General features: G+C 38.8%; 1 protein-coding gene, 1 long non-coding RNA gene and 1 other non-coding gene across 4 annotated transcripts in view; 1 reads left to right on the top strand and 2 right to left on the bottom strand.

The window, feature by feature from the left end:
• The window catches only part of LOC100732273 (protoheme IX farnesyltransferase, mitochondrial), a 117444-nt gene extending 102025 nt beyond the window's left edge, over positions 1-15419 (bottom strand). The window contains exons 1-3 of the mRNA XM_003466315.5: positions 15264-15419; positions 10645-10778; positions 8279-8600 (exon numbers count right to left, since the gene is read on the bottom strand). Coding sequence (XP_003466363.1) covers positions 8279-8600; positions 10645-10778; positions 15264-15306 — 499 coding nt within the window. The 5' untranslated portion in view covers positions 15307-15419. The remainder of the gene's footprint in view (positions 1-8278; positions 8601-10644; positions 10779-15263) is intronic.
• LOC111755752 (small nucleolar RNA SNORA48) lies at positions 10085-10227 on the bottom strand. The gene has a single exon (XR_002790314.1). It is a non-coding gene; the product is annotated as a small nucleolar RNA SNORA48 (small nucleolar RNA).
• A 9-nt stretch (positions 15420-15428) lies between the features above and the next one.
• Positions 15429-17988, top strand: part of LOC106026849 (uncharacterized) — a 29275-nt gene continuing 26715 nt past the window's right edge. For both annotated transcript variants that reach the window (XR_010045250.1, XR_010045249.1), the window contains exon 1: positions 15429-15533. This is a non-coding gene — a long non-coding RNA (uncharacterized LOC106026849). The remainder of the gene's footprint in view (positions 15534-17988) is intronic.

Below are 17988 nucleotides of genomic sequence, written 5' to 3'. Positions count from 1 at the left end.
AATTAACCTTTCTTGAATATTTACTAGGCATGGCACTATACTGTTTACTTAAATTATTTCGTATAATCTTCAAAATAGTCCTTTCAGGTGGAATTATCTCCACTTATAAATGAAGAAACTAAACTTTACAGAAGTCAGAATATAAGCCTCCGGTATGGCTGGTGTTTATGCGACCCCTCAAGCCTCATGGAGTCACGGGTGGGGCTTTTTCAAGGTGGCTGGAGATAAGAGTGTAGGATCAACAGCAGTAGGATTAAGGGAGTGCGTGCTACCCGCCCTACAGCCTGGATAAAAATAAGGGATAAAAAGTGCTATGGTCGCCCCTTCTGACCGCCACAAACTGTTACCCTCTGCCAGGTCAGTCTGCCTTGGAGCCAGCCGACTATGGACTGAAACCTCTGCAAACTGTGAACTAAATAAATCTTTCCTTCTTTAACTGTAGGGGTCAGGCATTTTGTCTCAACAACGAGAAAAGTAAGTAACATAGCTCCTATTCAAAAAGACATAAATTGTGGACCAGTAATTCCAACCCAGTCTAACTCAAGAACTTGTACAGTTAACATTCAAATACAGACTGTGAACAGACAAGGCTGAAAAACTCTGCCTAAATTACATAGCCTGGAATTCTTTTTTTTTTTTTTTTTTTTTTGTATATTCTTCAGTATTTTTGACTAAGAAAGCTAAAAATATTAGAAGTCACCAAAAACAAGATAGACTATGGAGACCAAAAATATAAAAGAATATTAAAATTTAAATACAGAAGGCATTTATACTTTTTTATTTAAAAACAAAAAATATGAGATGGGGATGCAGCTCAGTGCTTACCTAGCATGCACAAAGTCTTGAGATCAATTACCAGTACCACAAAGAATAAAAATAAAGTATAAAGTATTATGGCTGCGACATACAGAAAAAGTTCTATATCCTAATACATCAAAACCTAAAAAATGGTTATTACTTTGAGATGGTGAAATTATACAGGGATTTCAATGTTCTCTCTCTCTCTCTTGCTTATCTCTATTTTTTTCTAAAAAGATAATTTAAAATATTATAACATTTCATAAATATAGCATTAAAATAATCACTTCAAAATACTATAAAGTAAACTTCAAGAAATCGTAATTCAGTCAGTGAGTATTTTTATGGAAACATGGGAAATCCCTTCATAGTTACCTCGTATCATTTAAAGATTAGAGTAAATTGACTTTTAAAAAAAGTATCTAAGCAACCTAAAATAAATTTACATCTTGTAACTTCTATGCTTGCTATTTTTCTTTAAAATAAACAAAAACAAAAACAAAAAACCAGCATTCTAGACCCTGTGGAAAAAAATAAATCCACATATGGACAGACTGTAGTTTGTATCAGGTCTATCAAAGCATAATCTGTTGGCTCCAATAAACAATGTATTTTAGTGTTCTGGTCTCAGAAAATGTGCTGTAACTTTTCAGCACAGATGTTATTCAGGAAAAAAAGTTCTGCTTTTTATTGACCTATATTAAGTATAAACTCAGTTGAGTCACTAAACCTCTTATGATCCTAATCCAAATAAAATTTCCTTGCCCTGGTGTGGTCCATGCAACAAAGTCCAAAAACATATTGTAAATAGCTCAGTTGGCAAGTAAAACTCAAGGGAGACATATTATTCTTTTTTTATAAACTCAGTCTTACCTCCCTCCATAGGAAAAAAAAATCTTCAAATGACACTAACACCAGCAAACGTTTGGTCCATATCCTGGCATAACTGCCAGGCTCAGGCTGTGGCTATCCTGCTATGTGATCACGGTAAGGCTCTCTGCTTATTCTACAGTTAATCATTTTTGGTATAAATTACACCTATAAACAAAAGCAGACAAAAGAAAGACTAGTTCTCGAAAAGTGATTGCTGACTCTCAGATATATTTCTGTCTTGGCTATTGTTAGTTATAAACGAGTTTCCCAACATATTAAAAGCCCAAAAGAAATCAATTGATAGATATCAGACATTTTCCTGCAGAAAAAAATCCTGCTGACTCTAAGATGTATAAATTCAAACAGTAAACTAAATAGAGGTAAAGGGTCACATCAGAGGGTAGGGGTCACTCAAAGGGTGCTGCTTCTTTCAACGGAATAAGCAGAAGGAAATGACTTTAATTCAATTAGTTCTAGCAACCCGGGGCATGGAATATATAAAACCATAGGAAGGGGAATTTATTACCCTAGGACTTTACCATCTGTGGCCGTAGGTGAGCCGCAGTTCCCCGTTCCTTGGTGCATCCTGCTTACCTCTCTTGTGTGGTCCACGTTCTGTCCAGCTGGCGTTCCTTGCTGCCAGTGGTCCTGACCAGCTGCGCTGGCTCTCACTAGGTGAGTTTTCTTCCCACCCAGCCAAACCACTTGGTCTGAGATCAGTACTGACCGCCTTTACTTTCTAGAAGTGTGGTCCGGGACCACCTACATCAGAATCATCTGGTAGACTTTTCCAACATGCAGATCTCTGGGGCTCGTGTCAGCCCGAGGCTATCTGAATTATTGGGGACAGTAACCAGAAATCCCCATTTTAACCAGCATGAGTGCTCCTTCTGTACTGACCCTGATTCATATCACACAACGGGGTAGACATTCTTATTAATGTAATGATTACTTGAGATTGCTGACACCGTGTTTTAAATATCAAGCCTTCCCCTTAGAATGCTACTTCAGATATAAAACCATACAAGCCACATAAAAGGAAAAAAAACAAATAATAGTAAAAAAGAAAGATGTGGTCAGAAAAAAGGGTGACCTTTCTTAAATCAATCATCACCTTTTCCTCAGTTCCAACAAAATATACCTCATAAGAATATATTTTAAAAACTTAATTACTTAAAACAGCTCATATAAAACTATAAAAAGAAGAAGTACTGAGAATTATATCATGATTTAGCAAGTAGTCAGTACTGACTTTCTAATAACTAAGCATCTTAGGAAACTTGGTCTAGCATTGGAGAGCGTAGCTTACTTTTTTTCTGAACTACTCTTCCTCTGACTTCTGTGACAGAACCCTTTTCGGGTTATTTTCCTCTGATCCTCTTGCAGACTCCATTACAGACCCCACCCCATCTCACCCCATCTGTAAAGGCGGTACCTCCCAAGTCCTGTCTTTGGCATGCAGCTCTGCTCCCTCTACAAGCTGACATTCAGTGACCCGTTCCCTACCACAGCGTCCCTGCCCGCTCCACCGTGAAGCCCCTGGTTCCTCCAGCCTAGCGTTTTAGCCAAGCTCTTGCTTTTAACAGCTGCCTACCCCCTGCTGCATACGCCAGCAGCAACTCAAGTTCCATCTGCCCCAAACTGAACTCATTATGCTCTCCACAAACCTGTTTCTTCTTGCTATATCCACGTGGTAAGTCTCAGCACCACCATGCACCATTTCCCACACTCAAAGTTGGAGTCTTTCTATAGCAGAGGTGGCAAATGTCTGTGGGGTAAACAGGTGTCACCTTTACTTTTTAAGAAACAGGTGCACATTTTTTAACATGCACCAGGTATGTAATACGCAAATGTCAAGTCACTTAATACCTATTACAAGCCTATGAGCAGAACTAGGTACCACTATTACACCTAGTTCAGAGATCGCAGAAATGGCTCACCGTCAGAGAGCTAGCAAGAGCTAAGACGCGACTGCAGACACTCTGCCTCCATACACGCCAGTACAAGATTTGTTCTCATTCTGATTTTCTCTCCCGCTGTCTGTCTCTGTGTGTCTCTCTGAGAGCTGGGCAATACCTCCTTCATCTAGGTTTGAACCCTGCAACTCCATGTCCTCAGCTTTTGATTCTGCGGCTCCTGAGCACTCGACCACATCTTCCGAGGGCTCTGTTCATCCCCACTGCACGGTCAGTTCAACCCCAGGTCACTTCTTATCAGAACCATCACCGTCTGCCCCTACGTCGCCTTGTCCTAGTCCATGCTCTTTGTAAGCAGGTCTTTTCCTGTAAGCGACCACACAGTGTCCCAGACCTCCCCAGCCTTCATATCTCAGTCATTTAACTGTCCCTGTAGCATAGTAACCGTGCAGACAAATAGGCATAACTGTGTTTCAATAAAACTGTATTTACACATGAGCTGATCCTTGCCCACCAGTGCTACCACAGAAGTATCCTTAATCCCACTGCTCCTCCCAGATACATTCCAGATAGTCCCCAACCACAGAAAACACAAAAACAAAAAATATGAAAGGTTTTATAAACATCTACTGGTGAAAGATTCTGAAAATGAAAAAAAACTTTTTTGAATATATAAAAGTTAAATACCTCAGTGGGCAAAGCAAAATAAACCAACAAAATATCGTAAGTAAAGTAAAAATTAAAAAGACAAGATATGAAAGAAATATTTGAAACAAATGTGATATATGAAACGCTGATTTTCTTGATTTCCCTGCAATTATTTGGAAACTAACCTTTTAGTGCCTCCCATGTGTCAACCATGCTACTGGGTGTTTTGAATATATCACATTTAATTATTAAAAATTATTAAGAAGTAACCAAGAATGTAAGAAACATGTAATAAAAAAAAAATACATGATCAAAAAAGATGCTAAATCTTACCAAAACTTAACCAATGAAAATTTATATAAAATGTTTTTAATAGAAAACATTGGCAAATGCAGAACAGTATAAAGAAGGAATCAGATTCTCACATGCTGTTAGAGAGAGTGTAAATGATACTACCTTTTTGAGGAATAAATTGGTTGACTTATCAAAAACTAGAATGTTTAAAGTCTTTTATAACATTCTTAAATACTTATCCTACAGATTAGCTCAAGAATGCATATAAAGATTTAGGCACATAAAAGTTAATTACCAGCTTTGATATCATAAAATTGGAAATACCCTAAATATTTACTAGTAGAGTATTAATAAATAATCACAGATCTGTATAATGGTATACTATGCAGTGAGGAAATTTACTGACAATGAAAGTCATACTTTTATAAGAAAATAGCCAGTTCCATAACACACACATTATATTTTCTATAAAAATACTGAATATGAACAGTATAGTATATATGATATGAATATATCATACAATATATATTATAGTATAGATAGCATTTAACATGTATGCTATGCACACGTAATATTAGACATATGTAGTACTACTACACAGTATACAGTATAGTCCTGTACTATATATACACAGTATAGTATAGTCTTGTTTCTGTCAAAGAAAATAGTTGTATCTACATCTGCAGAAATGGATATATAGAGATTACATTTCAACAAGTCTGATGGAAAGGGTACTGCTTCTCCAGTTCAAAACGTACCCTTTCTGTACTATCTATTTTATAATAAGCTTATATTAACTGTAACCGGTACAACTAAATGATAAGTGAGATAAAACACAAAGTGATCACACGCTTTCCAGGAACCTTCCAGGACGTTTCATCACTGTGGTACAGCAGCTGAATGCTTCAACATGCTATGTCCACCCATGTGATGGCATGACCCCTACTCCACCCTCAATCTCAGTTGACCCAGGCCACCAGAGCACCTCTCTGTATCATTCTCATCATGCTGTGTCACTCACAGTCAAACTTCGGTTTTGTGAACTTGTCAGGAGGTACAAGGCTTCTCTGCCTTTGCAGAGGTTTCTTCCGCCTACAATTCCTTCCTTGTCTTCTCTACCTATTACATACTTCTTCACCTCAACCTCCTGCACAGGGAGAAATAATCTTAGGGAAACAATACACATTAAGCATACGATCCAGTGGTTACAAGTGGCTAGCTGTAAGTATTTGGAAACTGATCTTTGGGTATCTCCTGTGTTATCAGGCATGCTGTTTATTCTGTTGTAGATGTTTTGGTGTTTTTTTTTTTAACTTTAAACAATTTACTTAACTGAAATGGACTTCCATTTATTTTGATGCATCTTTTCCCCATGATGATTTATGGATCTTCAAGCCAATATAAACATTGCATGAATATTTGGCCCTTTGGGTATATATGTACACAATACTTCAGCAATATCTTTCAGCAAAAACAAAACAAAACAAAACAAAACAACACTGAAGAGTAAAGACCTGACAATTTATTAGGTAGAATGAAAATCTGCTCCAAATATTTGTTCCCGAGATAAAGGGAGCACACACCTGTTCAATTAAGAAAGCTATCCTAGTAACACAGGATGATTTTTCAAGTAGGACCCAGAACTCTTAGCCGCTAATTAGGTGCTGAATGGCAGAGTCTATCCCCAGCTTATGACATGAATTCACAGGGAACAGGTTCCAGCAACTCAGGCGCCTTCCCATTGGGCCTCACCGAGTGTGCTTCTCCGGGCTGGGCAAGCCAGCGCTTCAGATGAACCCTGGTACCTTTCTCTTCGGCTTCCTTTTTTTTCTGACCATTATCCTTACCACGGTTCCGAAAGCTATCATGCCTCTCTGAGTGTTTCATGTGCTCAGTATGCATATTAATCCTCATGGCTAGTGTCTTCTTTAACTTGCTTGTTCACAATAATGCCAACACTGTGCTGGGTAAAACTGCAGATGCTTCCTGTTTGCCAGGGTAGCATTTGTGTGGCACTCCTTTTTACACAGCACCCATTCCCTTCATGTCTTCAGTATCACCCTTTTTGTAGATTCTCACGTATGAAGCCAAAGGAACACTCCATGTTTTCTAAAAGGCCTAGAGAACATTTACCCGGGTCCCTCCCTCTTTCCCTCTGTGTGCGTCATTTGGCAAATTACTGGAAGACGGCAGTTCTGGCTGAAAGATTATTGGGTGCTTTTAACACATTACGTGATTTGATTCTTAACTGACTTAGTAAGCCTTGCAGGGATTGCTAAACATTCTCTTGATAAACTTTGCACATTTGATTAGAGATGAAGGGGAGAATGGAGCACAAAGAGTTAAGAGTGTTCCTAAGGTTTCTCATCTGAGGGGGCTGAAGAATGCAGGAAGCGCAGACAGAAATGGACCGATAAGAAAGGAGAGCTAATTTGCAGACCAGATATGTTAAATGATGGTGCATACAAAGATCCTGCTGCCGACAGGGAGTACTTCTAATGCCTATGGCTTGAGAGGCCTCATTTCTTGGGTGACATCCTCATAATCATAAATTATGTACAGTCACTTTTAACATGTCAACAATCTGACACTCAGGGCGCTTTTATAAATGACAAAAGACTAAGTTCTTTAGAAAGGCAATTTCTTGCTCAGCTAGCATAAGGCATGAAGACAGGGTATCATGCAAAACCAGCTTCACTGTTTTAGACCAACATTACACAAGCCTTACTGAAGCTCCTCAGCTCCTGCATAAAATCCACTATGTCCACTTACCATTCCCCAGCAAAGGATGTTAAGTGTAGCTGCTCACTTACATAAGAAGTTGTCTAACTTACCATCCTTTTACACTAGACTTTTAGGCTCCACTCTACCAAGTCAACCAAAATCATTCTTTCTCAGATCTTTCTCTAATCCCACAAAGACTCCCTCTCCTATTTATTTGATTCCACCACATTGGTTTCCACTTTCTGTCCTCATATGGTATTTCATTTAGCCTTATCATTCACCAATTATAGCAAGTCTCTTTATTCTCATTCAAGAAGATAAGAAAGTAGGTGTTCTTTAGTATGCAGATGATCTAGACCATATACAGGTTTAGTATGGAATAAAGTCTTTCTTTCTTTCCTTTTTGTTTTGGTACCAGGAATTGAACTCATGATCTTGCGCTTGCCAGGCAGGCACTTATGCCACTGAGCTAAATCCCTGGCCACTGAATTGAGCTATGAGATAATACAGTGCTACCTGAATCACAGGTTGGCTGTCACACCCAAATGACTTAATTATGGATTGGTAGCCAAGTGTACAACAAAACTTGCTATAGCATACTAGATTTTGGGAAAAGCCCTCTGGTTCCAAAGCTCCTTGCAGTAAAGCACTCTGTTTCCCCAGACACCTGGCACAGGCCCGCAGGTCCTACAAGAAGCAAAACACGGAGTGGCCCAGGGCCCCAGTGTGAGTCACTGTGAGTTCACATCCTCAGTTCAATTCTTCTTGTGCTACACTTTTAAAATAGAGTAGGTGTAAAAACACTAGCCAAGGAAAGAATTCAGCAGGATAAGCACTCTAACTGAAATAAAAGCAGGGGTAGTTGTCCACTTACATCATTTACAGTCCTGGGTAAGGCGAATTCAGAAAATCTGATTTTGAATGTTAATTAAATAGAAAAGGCAAAAAGTACTGTGATGATCTTCAAATCATCCTTTTAAGTAAAAATAAGTTGAAGTGAGTAGCGATGTGAAAACATGACGTACCTGTGAGTTTTATTTTGGAGAGTCGAGCCAGAATGCCAGGCAAGTCGTCCAGGTGCAGTTTCATCTCTCTCCACTGTTTCTCCTCCTTCGTCTCCCCGTCCACATCTATGGAGCTCTCAATGACGGAGGCAGACTCTAGCTCTAGCAGCTCCTTTTCATTCGGCTTTGTGGACAGAGACAGGCTTGCAGATGACACAGGTCTCAGCTCATCTAGTTCTGCTTTGGCTTCGCCTGAAGGCATTTTTTCAAGGAAAGGCGGTGCCACTGGTTCTGGCTTTGGTTTCACTTGCTGGTTCCGGATCTTATTCACTTGTGTGACATACTAGGAAACAACCACAAAATGAAACGCATTACTATAAAATTTCGAACTGGGTGTGTTAGTGGTCCCCTGTGATCTCGGCACTGGGGAGGCTGAGGCAGGAGGACTGCCACAAGTTTGAGGCCAGCCTAGACTATATAGTGAGTTTAAGGCTCAGCCTGTATTACACAATAAGAACTGATCTCAAAAATAAAAATAGGCCTCAAATGCTCTTAAAAGGTTGTTAAAAAACATCTTTGATCACTCTATCTTTCTAGTACTTGAGAACATCTCCAACTTTACTGTTAATTCAGCATGTACTTATTGAGTATCCGTGACATGGAAATAACCATATTGAAAACATGTGGAGAAAAAAATTAATACATCAGCAATGATTTTCAAATTACATGGTTTAGAAAATTCCAAAACTTTACGTCCCTTGAAGGGAAAATACATCTATTTTTCATTTTACTCACCATCCTGGAAGTTTAACATTCCAAATACAATGAAAAAATTTTCTGAAATCAAGTATATAAATTTTCCATGTTTTTTGGCACAGTGCTGACAGAGACTCAGTGGCAAGGAGTAATTCAAAGGTTAAAGACATCCCAGCAGTATGGTGTGAGGAAAGAACACAGGTTTCAGTCAGGTAGTGCTTCTCACTTTAAAAATTAGGAATGACTAACATTTGTCAGCCATTTTATTTTGTACATCATTCAATTTTTCGAAAGCTGTTAAAGAAGATGGATTATCTTTCTCTTTTTTAAATTTATAGATGAAGAAACCAAGCCTCTAAAATTGACAAAAGCAAGAGTAAATAATCAGTTATAGGTAGCCTAGGAGGAGAAGCTATCTATGCTGCTAACTAGTTAAGTACAGTAACTAGTACAATACTGTAACTAGTACTGTACTAAAAACTAGTACTATATTGTACTAGTTACTGTACTAGTTTTTAGTACAGTACAAAGACCTGAAATTAAAACTTTAGTCTTGGACAGAAACTACAAGTTGATGAATTCATAGTTATGCCTACATAAAAAGGCATTATATATATTCAACTTTTTCCAAATATCCAAACATCCTTGATTTCCCAACTTCAAAGGTAGGAATATTTCTAGAAACTCAAATCTGCTGTCAATATAGACAGTTTTAATAAGGTTTTAAGTTAAATTTACAATTAATAATAAGCATTTTAAGTTAAGAAAATATAACAGAAATGTCAAACAGGGCATTAGAATGTGAATTTGTCATTCTCTCATGGGGTAGTATGAGCTTTCAATGACACTGCCACTCTACGTCCCTGTCTGATAAAGTAGCAAATACTGTCACTTATAATTGAGAGTAAGTCATGATATTGTGCACAGCATATGTAGTTAACATAGAAAAAGATCTATAAGATAACTGAGGTATTTTATAAATGCCCATTATGAAATGCTTGGAAAATTGAAAAAACCTTGAATCTATGTCTACTGCAAAGTGTGTATGTTAAAAGATTTTTTTTTTTTAAATCATGTGTCCTAAGCATGAAACAGCTCTGGCCACCAACCAGGCATCAAGCTAGGATGAACAAAGGACTGTTGTCTACTCTGCCCCTGACTGATACAAGAATAACACCACCAATGAGGTGTGTCTTTGCCCATTGCCAGGGGGGTAAAAAGATTTTTAAATGCACTGCTGATTCACAAAATAGGAGTGTCACACTGTTAAAACAATGATTTCTGTATTTCTGACGTATTTACAGAACTTCAACCAATTTTAAAAGATGAATCATAAATTTCAGCTTTTCCTCATTTTAGCCTAGTTGAAAGATGCCACAAGTTTCCAATCTTTCTCCAAACTTAAATCATTAAGTTCAAGATCATACTTTTGACCTCAACTGCCAGAATTACTCTGGTTTCAGTTAAAAATAATTTTTAAGAAAACCAGATTAAATGTTTGGATGAACGTAGGAGGGTACTATGCGAGTCTTTTTCAAATGTACTTCTAAAACTTTTGTTATGGAACTCTGAAACGCCCTCATACAGAGTAAAGCCCATGCAGAAAGCAAGAGTAAGCTTTCGAAACATACCATGCGTCTGAGGAACTTAAAGTGCTGAAACGTAATCCACTGCTTATTGACACTCCTGAAAAGGTGCATAAACTTATGAGGGGACTCCAGGACAGTTCTTCTTTCTAAATACCAGACACATCCTCCTACCCAGCCTGGAACAGAGACAGAAGGAAGAAATGTTAAAATCACAGTGCTTCTCACCAAATGATGACTGTACCTATGCAGAAGCAAAGCCAGTCCAGTGTTGTATTGTGTGACAGATCAGATTCTGAAACAATCTAATCCAGATTTGTAAATAAAGGCAATTTATCAACCATGCTCATTTAAATCAATACAATACCTTAGGAGGTCTCAGAAATGCTGGATCATTATACTTTCATTATATTAAAGGCTGAAATTACTACACTCTAGATATTTTTAAGAGACAAACACAAAACAATTAGTTCAGTTATTTTTTAAAAACCAGAAAATGAAAAGCACATTTTGTCAACAAATGACAGTAAAAAGAAATATATATACTACAGGTTAATACTTTGGTCATGTAGATTAAGACAACTAAAAGGAAATAGTTTCCAATGAAATGACAAATATCTTGTCAACACAGCTAGTTTTAATAAGGTTTTAAGTGAAATTTACATTTTAATAATAAATATTTTAGTTATGAAATGTGATTTTTTATCCATCAGTTAAGAAATAACTATTTTTGTTGAATCCAAATTTGGCTTATAATCATTCTTCTACATCTCTCTCAAATCAACAAATTCAAAACTTCTGTCTCGGACCTCATCCTAGTCAAGTTTTGGACAGTCTGTACAACAGTACAGTCCTTCTCTTGTTAGAAGTCTCTCCTCCCATGGTTTCCACGATGGAAGATTATTTTGGTTCTCTGCTTTTGGCTTTCAGTTTCCTACAGCGTCTCTTCTTTCTGTGTCTGTTGCATTAACGCAATCGGGTTCTCACTGTCCTGAACAATAAATACTGAAAAATAATTACCCCTGAGCAAATGGGTAATTGTTAATCTTCAACCCACTTCTAGAGACATTTGGAGCCCTATACGTAACTGCTGTTGGTATCTCCATGTGGATGGACAGCAATATATCTTTAAGAACACTTTATTCTTCACTTCAGACAAAAAAATATTACTTATTAGGACTTCAGGATCATGGTTCCTCTTCCTTTATCATCTAACAATGATCAAATACTATACAATGAACTCCAAAATACAGGTTAACACTGTCTACTCCATCCATTCCTACCGATACAGGCCACTATGATTTTATATTTGGACCATGGGAACAGCAGCACTAATAAAGTCAGTCATCCTGCCTCCAGTGATTTCTTTCCCACTCCAATCCACATTCTCCACAGCCAAACACTGTCTTCCTGAAGCCCAGAACACTGCCTATTACTCACCCAAAGCTACAGACACAATTCAGCAAAGCAGTCTTAGCTCATTACATTCTACTAAACACATTACACAGTTTACAATTTGCTTAATGTTATGTTGTTTCTTTGCTTACAATCAACTCTTGGCCTGTGAAACTTTCCAAGTATCTTTTAATTATTCTCTTTATACCACGTTTTATGACATTTCTTAGTGCAAATTATTTCCAATATCACATTTTTTTTAAACACAATGGCAGGGCCTCTATTGATCTTATTAGTACAGTATTTTCCATATAATAATGAAATAATGTTTCATGACTGGATGATTCATGTAGCCTTCCTGGGTTATGAGAAAGAGAACTATCAAAGCCTCTTAAAATATATGGAAGTATTTTTACACTGCAGATAAGCCACTTCGCTGAAATATTTTCCATAGACATGAATATGCTTTTGCCTTGGCATCACCTTGAAAAATATCTTTCAAGATTAAGTGAGCTAAACTGAACATTTTATAGCATATCAGTAATTAAAACAGCTAGGAAACTAGACTTACGAATCGTAAAAACATTTTCTTTAGTCAAAACATAATACATAATATGAATCAATGCCTAGAAAAAAAAGCAAGTGTTTGATTCTGAAATACAGCACACATGGTTTTCAACAGATAATATTAAAAATCTGGAAATCAGCCAGGTATCCCTATGCATGCCTGCAATCCCAGGACTCTGGGGAGGGGGGGGGGTCAAGCCAAGCCTGGACAACTCAGTGACCTGGCAAGATCCTGTCTAAAATAGTTTAAAAAAACAAAAAAGGAAATTAAAAAGTCCAGGGATATAGTGAAGGCACTAGGTTCAATCACTCTATTACCTACGAGAAAAAAAAAAAAAATCTGAAAATGTCACTGTAACTACTATTTTCCATCAACCCGGATCATGTTTGTAGGGCATCTAAAATCAAAGAAGACCAGAGCTGAAAGCTTCTGAAACTTATAAATGGCTATAAAATATTACAAAGTTTAATAAGAAAAGCCATACCTATCTAATGTGTTACTGTATATCTAACGCAGTCACAGTTGGCCTTATTTTTCATCTCTCCCTATCAAGTTCTTTGTGGATCTTTCAAATGAATCATAGTAAGTCATACAGACAACTTACTAGCAGATTTGTTGGTGTTATGGTGACAGTTTTAGAAAGCAAGCTGTCTACTAATTCTTTCCATACGACTAATACAAAGACATTCAGCCACTAAGTACGTAGACCATGTGCAGACCATGTATTGGAACTGGGGGATTCTGAAGAGTTAAGTAGAATTGTATGTACTACAGGAAGCTTAAAATATAAAATGGAAAGGCAGAAAAACAGCTAGTCTTAGGGATGCATATGGGAGAAGCCTTCATACACAGGGGACAAGTAAAACACTGAGAAATAATATTGCAAAAAGGAAAGAAACTGCTCAAAAGGAAAGAAGAATTTGGATGGGGTAAAGAAAAAAGAAAGGAAAACACACACACACACATATGTACATATAAATGAGATAGTTAGGAAATTGTAGTATTATTCTACTGAAAAGAACAGTGTACATAAAGGCAGAATAGCCTAACAATCCCCCCAGACCCATTGCTCATCCTCCAGGTTCACCAGTTAACAAACCTTGGTCAACTTTGTTTCCTGTATTATAGTCTTCTACTCTCTTGCCCACTTTATGAGGGACCTTTGAGATCATTCAGTTTAATTATCTCATCTTATAGAGAAGTAAACTGAATTCTAGAACAGTCACCTGATTTGCCCTGAGGTCACACAGACTAGAAGAGACCCATGAAAGTAACACTTTGAAAAATAAGGACAAAAGGTATACTGAATTACAGTGATCAAGACTGCTAGACAGTGCAGTAGGCTTGTGTGGTAGGTGAAAACTGAAAAGTTTCTGAAGTATAACCAAAAGGCAGCCCCTGTCTTCTGCTATCTGATCTCTACTATAGACCAGAGGGGCAAAATAATTCACAGCCTCCTCTTTATAGGCCAAATTTCATTCATTTGTAAATGTATACTGAGAGCCAACAATGTGCATAAGGTATTATTACAAACATTGGGTGGACCAGAACAGCCATTGTCCATACCCTCCTACTTCTGGACAGTTTATAATGCAGTTGAGAAAAACTACATACATATATACATGGACAGAGAGACAGACAGAGACAGAAACAGAGACAGAGACACAGAGGGGGCCAAAAATACACACACACATTTCAGGAAAAGAAAAATAGTATGGTATTTTTAACAGATGATGTTAAAAAAAAACACCTTTGTGTGGGGGACCCTAGAGGATGTCATATATAGTAGAAAACCCACTATGTTGCAGGTCTTTAGAGAAGAAACTGAAAATCTATGCACAGCAATCTCAATAACCAAGGCTACCCTAGCCATACTAATAAATGTCTACAAACTAATGGTCACCACTTTGAGCATCTCTTGTAATTGTAGAGGCCAAAAGTAACTTGCATTAGTCTCCTGATTTCTCAATAAATTTAGTATTAAAATATATATACAAGTTTTGCTTTTCCGCAAGTGTGTACTGGGTACATCTGGCACCCTCTTTCTCTCTCTCAAAGACTTAACCATAAGGAAAGAAAGAAATAAGATGATGTGACAGACACACAGCAGAGCACTATTTTAGACAGGAAGGACAGGGTAGATTTCTCTGAAAGGGTAACATTTGAGATGAGACCTTCCTAAGAGCCAGGGATGAGTATTCAAACTTCAGCATACACTTATCACAGATCCTTCAAGTGGGGGGATTGTCTGAGGAACCGTACTGAGGGTACAAAGTCAGTATGGGGGATTGTGGGCTGCTGTCAGCAGTTATCATTATCATCATGATCCCTCACGGTCGCATAAGGCATCGAGTGACAGCAAAGGGCTTCCTCTGTCATCAAAAGCCAGTGGCTAGGAATTGTGGCTCTGATCAACCAAGAGGTTTGTGGAGATACTAGGTTCTGGATCCCCAGCCCAAACCCCGCACTTTCTTGGTTAAGGAAATGGACATGGTGTGGACCACCGGGGCCACAGGGCAAGACTGGTCCACACTTCCGTGGCCTCTTCAATTTAGAGTACTCCAAAGGTCACCTCCCTCGACGGCGTCCAGAGAATCTCGCCAAGGGCTCTCAAGGTTGCAGCCAGCAGGAACCATGGCTGCTCAAATGGCAAAAAAAAGGCGAATTTTCCCGAGGCTGTGCTCGGGGCGGGTTACAGTACCTGTCAGGAGGCGTGAGGAGAGAGTGTGCGGGAATGCGGCCATAATGCATGAGTCCAGCCGCTCCCCGGGATCCCAGGGTCCCCACTCCTCACCGGCTGCTGGGCGCCGCCATGTTGCTCGCCCGCCCCCTGTGGTAGGCGGGACTTCCGGCTCGCCACTTCCGGTCGGAGGGTTGTAGAAAGAAAATCTGGCTGCGCTCGATCTGATCACGGCCCATTGACTGGAAGGGTCACGAGCGTGAGGTTCCTTCGAGGAACGCGAAAAGCATGGTATGGATACAACCCTGTGAAGAAAAAGCGGTGCGGATGGCAGCCCCGCGCTTCCGGCCCCAGATATCTGAGGCTTCCTCTGGCGTAGCGCAGGGCGATCTGGAGTGACCAGGCGATGTCTTCTCGCTGTCTTTTAATGTTACGATTGGGACCCAGCGCGGTGGCCGGAGCGCCGAGAGCACAGGGTTCTCGTGGCCAGGCCTCCGCCTTCCCGCCTAATGAGTTCCACTTACAACTTTGCAATATTCGCAGTCAAAAGGGAGCCTGGAGGACCTCGGGATGGGTTGGGAGAGCAGTTTATCACAATAGCCGCTCTGCAGAAGTTGCCTCTGGTGCTTAAGAGCTGAGGCTCTGGCGTGGAGTCTCCTGGGCTTGTGATCTTGTTTGAGGAAGTTACGGAAGCCCTAGGACCCTCGGTGGCGCGTATACAGTAACAGTATAGTGTATTTTATAAGATGATTCAGAGAATAATGTCTCAAATGGGTGGCGAAACGCCTGGCATCCACAGGCACTAAGTTATTGTTATCATTGGTACCTTGCTCGCTAAAGCAGATCTGGCTGCAGCTCGCCCTTCAACGATTTCTCCTGTTGGGGGGTTAGTGCAAGTACATGGAAGAAAAGTGCCCTCTTTTGTAAAAGAGAGGACAGATTCTGTTTCCAATGATGAAGTGCTAGCCATTTCGATTTTTTGGCTCAGTTCAGTTAGCGTTGCTAGGCTTGGGAACCCTGAGAAAAGTAAAATCCTTTTGAGTCTGTAGGAGCTACCGATACCTATGAGGAGAGAAGTTATTTATGAGTGTCAGTGTGATGGTTGTTAATGCAGGCAATACTGCCGAAAACCAGATAATGTAACATTTCTGTGTAATCGGATTAAGGAAGGCTTCAGAAGTTTAAAATTGCTGCAACTCAGTGAAAGGAACAGTAAAAAGTTTTCCCATACACAAGAAGGCTGAGAAATCAGAACATAGGCTTGCAGTGACTAGCTTAGGTCTGTCACACTTAGCCACCGTGCACTTGGCCAGCAAATTAATGTTAAAGAAGAAGACAATGGACTTTGGATACATAAAAGCCTACCACAACGTGTCCAACCCATTGTTTTCCAAGTATTTTGAACACAACCTCTTTTGTAAAATACCCTGACATGCTTGCCTTGCTAAAACAAAATGCATAATTTTCAGAATTAGAATATATTCATATTAAAAATTTTTGCTTTTTCTTAGGTGAATTAGACTTTCAAGCCTGCAGTTACCTTGCTTAATTAGACCTAGTTTTCCTGGACATGTTTCATTAGAAAACACCATAAATAAGTCTGTCCTTTAATCATGTCATTGGATTTGACTTTTCGAGATAGGCCTCAGACATCCACAGAGCTGTTTGTTTCATAGATGCAGATACTGAAGTCTAGAGAGGTTAAGAAATGCACTTGAACTGTCCAACTGTGACCCCAGACATACAAGTCAGCATTTTTCCATGTCACTGTATACATCTCTTCAAAAAATCATGTTATAAAACTTAAGTGCCTAGTGATGCTAATTTCACATTCACTCTGATGCCAAAATCAAAAGGTCAAATAATAATTGTTGGTGAGAATGTGAAAAAATTGGAACCCTTATATATTGTGGATGGCGATATAAAATACTATAAGCCACTTTGAAAAACAAGTTAGCTGTTTCTCAGTAAACAGAACAACTATGTAATCCAGCAATTCCACCCCAACATTATACAAGGAAACATGTCCATGTGCAAATACAGCAGTACTGTCCCTAATATCCGAAAAGTACACTTAACCCAAGTGTCCATCAGCTGATCGACGTGTACCTAAAATGTGGTATATCCATACAGCAGCCTGTTATTTAGCCATAAAATGAAAATAAGGTACTAAGCATGGTACAAAATAGGTGAACCACAAAAACATACCAAGTGAAAGAAGCCATCCACAAAAGACCATATATTGGGTAACTCCATTTATATGGAATGTCCAGAATAGTCAACTCCACAAAGACAAAATATATCAGTGATTGCCTAGGGTTGAAAGAGGGAGTAGACAGAAAAACTGATCACCAGTGGGGGTGGAGTTTTAGTGAGAGGAAGATAACAGTACCTCTAAACTGAGTATGGGAGTGATTGTACAACTCTAACTAAAAGAAACTGAATTATACACTTTAAATTGTAGAGAATCTGAATTATCCTTAAATCTGTTATTAAATTATAAAGCAAACAAACAAAAACCTAAGGATAAATTCAGGAAGAACTATTATTCCAGGAGATTGAAAGTAACAATTCTATTCAACAGACTGCTCATAGTCAACCAATACCTGTTCTTCCTTTACGGAGATAAGACATGATTGTCCAGAACCAAGATATCTCTTCGCCTCCCTTATAGTGTGATTTGACTTTGTGACTAATTCTGGACAATGGGAAGCAATAAAAAGTGATACATTTAACTTTCAGTGGT

This window comes from Cavia porcellus, unplaced genomic scaffold (genome assembly GCF_034190915.1).
Source record: "Cavia porcellus strain 051 isolate PalLab524CR breed Dunkin Hartley unplaced genomic scaffold, mCavPor4.1 scaffold_32, whole genome shotgun sequence".
Lineage (NCBI taxonomy): Eukaryota > Metazoa > Chordata > Mammalia > Rodentia > Caviidae > Cavia > Cavia porcellus.
The sequence above is the reverse complement of the archived record's forward strand: the minus strand, read 5'-3'. Positions and strand labels throughout refer to the sequence as shown.